We start from the raw sequence: 5,000 nt of genomic DNA on the forward strand, positions 1-5,000 counted from the left end.
GCGAAAAGTACAATGTCCGAAACACGTAAATTCACAGAACATAAAAGGCTAATATTGCCAAGACACGTATATATATAAGTGTCGATCAAATATCTACATTCAATAACAAAAAAATAGTCTTAAAGACAATAAGTGGTAAGGTCGAGAAATATCGACCATCAGAATGGAAACTAAGTTCTACGTAATTATTTACGTAAAAATTACAAAGTCGAGAAAATTCTACGACTAAAAGTCTAAGTCCAACAAAATGGACGAGTTCTAGCAAAGCTAGACTAAGATGTGAGATTAGTGCAATGGGACTCTGGTTTAAGCAGAGACCAGAATGATTCGAGAAAATACAAGTCGAGATGAAACTACGACTATAAGGTCTAAGTCCAACGTAGTGGACGAGTGCAATGGGAAGCTCCGATAAGCAGAGTCCAACTTGACCGTTACAAGCAATGATATATATAGACTCTTCTCCGTAAGATCCGGAGAGATGCCAAGTGTCGCTAGACGCGACGATTAACAAGAGTGTTTAGGAGTACTTCCTAGTACATACACGGATATTCTTTACATCAATGAATAGAAAATAATATTTGATAAGGTTACCTTGTCAATCTTAGATAAGCAGAAACTTAATAGTTTTTATATGAATATCTATACGTACGTAAATGTAGGTTAGGGACGCAGTTGGCAAAACATTGGTTCACACGCAATTTCTCCCAGAACGCAATGTAAGCTATGAATTCCCACACCGGCGTTTCGGCGTCCGAGAACGACGGCAAATATGCAATTTCTCTAATCTTACGTAAATCAATTCCTAAGATTGACAAGATAGATCCACAAGGTAATACACATACATAAATTCATATGCAAAGTATGGAATAGTTTGTCAAAGCACAAAAAAGAACGAAATACGTCCGATGAATAGAATTCATCACTTTAAGAGTCTCTAGACGTCGATATACCTCACGTAGGCACAGATCTTTCTCACCGGCGTCCGAAGATTAAGAGAATATGTAATTTCTCTTATCTTACGTAAATCAACTCGTAAGATTGACAAGAGAGATCCACAAGATAATATACATACATAAATCTATATGCAATGTATAGAATATGTTTGACAGTGCACCAAAAAGAATGGAATACATCATAAATATATAATTCATCACTTTAACAGTATTCTTACGTCGATTACTGACAGTTGGATGTCGAGAAGTCCACCAAGCCTACCGTGGGAACGGCCGGCATAGTCCGAGTTACACATACGCACATGCGCGCATGTGCGTCTGAATGAAATCTTCACTACGACGAGTCTGTAGTCGTAACTATATATATATATATGTATATATATACATATATATATATATTTATATATGTATATATATATTTATATATGTATATATATATATATATTCTGTTAAAAACGACGGCAAAAGAATTATTACTTAACTTTTTCCGTGAGCTCTCAAGCTTGCGAAAAGTAGATTTTTGGCAGGGGGAAAGGGAGTAAATCAAATTTCCAAAACTTATAGGAAACACAAAAGTTATAATGAACACAAAAATACAGTACACAGTAAACAAAATACAAGAAATGAGTACAAGAAATACAACAAATAACAAAATACAAGCAGAACAAATTAGATTTCAAGACGTTTATGGTGACCCGCTGTTTTCTGTTACTAATCCAAGCTCTAATCCATTTTAACACTTTTCCTCCTATGCCATGGGGTTTGATTTTATTTAGTAGTCTCTGGTGTGGCACCTTGTCGAACGCTTTGCTAAAGTCAAGGTATAACAACGTAATAATCATTGTTATCTGACGCCCTATATGCTTTAGTGTAAAAGGATAGAAGATTAGTCACACATGACTTACCCTTGGAGAAACCATGCTGTGAATAATTAATTAAATAATGTCTTTCGATGTTTTCTCTGATTCTATTTACTATTACTGATTCAAGCATTTTTCCTATAACTGATGTCAAACTGATTGGCCTGTAGTTGCATATAGACGATCTATCTCCCCTCTTAAAAACAGAAACAACGTTTGCTTGCCTCCAAGCAGTAGGCACAAAACCAGTGTCTACTGATTTATTAGATATTTTAGTTAACTGGTCGCAGATTTCAAATTTACACTCCTTTAGCATTCTCGAAAAAAATTCATCTGGACCCGGGGATTTTGTAATTTTAAGTCTTTCAATCTGCTTGACTACTTCTACTTTACTAATGCTAATATTAGATAGACTACTTTCTTCATCCCCTTTGTAAAATCGGATCGCAGTCAGGTACTTTATCTAACCTCTCATTAATAAACACCGAGAGAAAATAATTGTTAAACTGCTCACTCATTTTTTTCCTCCAATTCTACCATAACATTTTCTTTGTTTTTAATTGGTCCTATTCTTTCTTTATCTATCTATTTTTATATATAGAGAGGTGAAAGAAACCCTTTGCATAAGGTGGAGTACGATAAAGTGTTTTCTCTGCTATCCTTTATCCATCTGTTTTCATCTCCATTTTCCAAACAGTATGACCTTGTCTGCGATCGTCGAGCTCTGTATTCAACCACGACCTCAGTCCTTCATGCTGGGTCATTCGTCGCCTCTCTTCTTGTGGGATACGTTACTGACCGGTAAGTTCCTCAGCCATTTTTTCCATTTACTGACCCCTTTCACTGAATAGAACTGTTTAGCAGCAGACAGAAAAAATATATATGTCTTAGTATTTAGGGACTTCGTAGTGAGAGGCTATGACAATATCCTACTAAAAAAGACCAAACGACATTAGGTCCTCATGTGTCAGCCTGACTGTATCATCCCTGAAAGTACCTAAGCCACATGGCGACGTAGGCAGAGGACCACGGCAAGGTGTGGTCATAGGCTCTTGGTCGCTATATCCCTACCACCCCATCTTTATTGAAAATTTACCAAGATGGGTACGACCATGTCATAGTTCTTTCATTTCTAGCTTCACCGAATATCCTATGAAACGTATTAACTACCCCAACTATTAATGGTGGGTCTATCCAGCTCCCTGTACTTGTTTCCTGGGGAATTAAAATTCAAGGTGTCGTTTCCTCCTTGATTAATTGAAACTGATTAAGAAAGAAGTATGTTTGCAAAAACAAAAGCTCTGCTGAGTATAGAGACGCATAGTAAGTCTCTCGAGGTAAGCTAGAGGCGATTGTAAGAACTCTTGTATACAAAGGGCAATTGTCTTCAGGAGCAGCGGTCCGCCTGCTAACTTTGCTTGTCTGGGTATGGTTAGTCGTGAATTGGTTTGTGTCCCTTCCCAACATTATAGTACAAACGTGAATGGGATGGCCGCCATGTGTAATCTATACACCTGATACGAAAGAAAGGTAGAGGGTGTGACTAGTTATAGTGGCTGGCACTGGAGTGCTATTGTTACTACTACTGAACACTTACCAATAATAAGTATCAGTATGAGGAGGTTAACAAACCTCTTGTTCCTCAATTCTTACTTTCTATCTCCATTTATCAACAAAAAGTTAAAACAAGTCTATACATAGACGAGATGACTCAACTGTGAACATAATCTCTGAGCAAGAAAGGCATATTCCATATTAGTCAAAGACAAAGAGTGACTATAGGCTGCATAACCACCACCCCCTAGTGACGAGGAAGGAGGAATGATACAGATTTTGTTTATCTAATATTGGTGGGTGAAGAGTCCTTTCTTGGTGGAGAAGATATAACTGCTGGAGAGTGTGTGTGACGCGATAACATGGGGCTTTGACATTGGACGCATGTGCGTCTCCAGTGGATGACGTACGTGATTTTTGGGCGGGCTGATGGGCCAGTGATCAGTGGTCTATGGAATGGTAGGTGATCCAGCAGTCCATAGACAGACGGCTGGGTAGCTTCAGTATGCGACAGTGGCTCGTCAGGCAGGGCAGTCGGCGGCGGCGGCGGCGGCGACGGCGACAATAGCCAGCAGACAGGGAGGTCGGCAGCGGCTAGCAGGCAGGGCGGGTGACGGCGACTCAGCGGGTTTCCGGGACAGGAGGTCGCCTCAGCAGGGTGCTGCGGCAACGACTCATCGGGCGGTCCGGGACAGGCGGCGGCGACTCAGCGGGCGCTCTGGGACATGCGGCGGCTCAGCAGGGTGCTGCGGCGGCAACTCAGCGAATGGTCTTAGACAGGCGACGGCTGTGATGGCATCCAATATGCAGGGAGGTTAGGGGAGGCCAGCAGGTAGGGCGGTCAGCTGCTATGGCAACCAGCAGGCAGGGCGGGCGGCGGCGACTCAACAGGCGTGCCGGCGGCAACCAGCAAGTATGACGGGCCCCCGCCACCGCCACCGCCGGCGGTGGCCAGCAGACAGAGCAACGGCTCAGTAGGCAGGGAGGTCGGTGGCGCCCAGCAGGCAGGGAGGTCGGTGGCGCCCAGCAGGCAGGGAGGTCGGCGGCGGCCAACAGGCAGAGCGGGTGGCGGTGGCTCAGCGAGCGTCCGGAACAGGCGTCGGCAACTCAGCGGGCAATCTGGGATAGACGGCGATTCAGCAAGTTGCTGCGGCGGCGACTCAGCGAGCTGTCTGGGGCAGGCTGCGGCGGTGGCGGCGGCGAACAGGTAGGGAGGTTGGGGCTGCCAGTAGGCAGGAAGGTCGGGGGCGGCCAGCAGGCAGGGTGGTCGGCGGCGGTGGCGACCAACAGGCAGGGCGGGCGGTGGTGACTCAGCAGGGGGGCTGGTGGCGACCAGCAGCCAGGGCGGCCAGCAGGCAGGGAGGTCGGCGACGGCGGCGGCGGCTACAAGGCAGAGCGGGTGGCGGCGGTGGTGGCCAGCAGACAAGGATGTCGGCTGCGGCGGCCAGCAGACAGGGCGGGTGGAGGCGACTCACCTGGCGTCAGTGGGCTGTCTGGGACAGACGGCGGCTCAGCAGCCTGCTGCGGCGGCGACTTAGCAAGTGGTCTGAGAAGGCGGCGGCTGTGGCGGCGGCCAATAGGTAGGAAGGTCGGGGATGACCAGCAGGCAGGGCGGTCAGCGGTGGTGGCAACC

General features: G+C 45.4%; 1 protein-coding gene across 6 annotated transcripts in view; it reads left to right on the forward strand.

Moving 5' to 3' along the window:
- The window catches only part of LOC143023857 (solute carrier family 22 member 3-like), a 62,698-nt gene that overhangs the window by 16,316 nt on the left and 41,382 nt on the right, over positions 1 to 5,000 (forward strand). For all 6 annotated transcript variants that reach the window (XM_076182508.1, XM_076182502.1, XM_076182503.1 and 3 more), the window contains one exon: positions 2,511 to 2,614. In XM_076182508.1, coding sequence (XP_076038623.1) covers positions 2,511 to 2,614 — 104 coding nt within the window. The remainder of the gene's footprint in view (positions 1 to 2,510; positions 2,615 to 5,000) is intronic.

Source organism: Oratosquilla oratoria, unplaced genomic scaffold (genome assembly GCF_046742065.1).
Source record: "Oratosquilla oratoria isolate Oo_2021 unplaced genomic scaffold, ASM4674206v1 SCAFFOLD67, whole genome shotgun sequence".
Classification (NCBI taxonomy): domain Eukaryota; kingdom Metazoa; phylum Arthropoda; class Malacostraca; order Stomatopoda; family Squillidae; genus Oratosquilla; species Oratosquilla oratoria.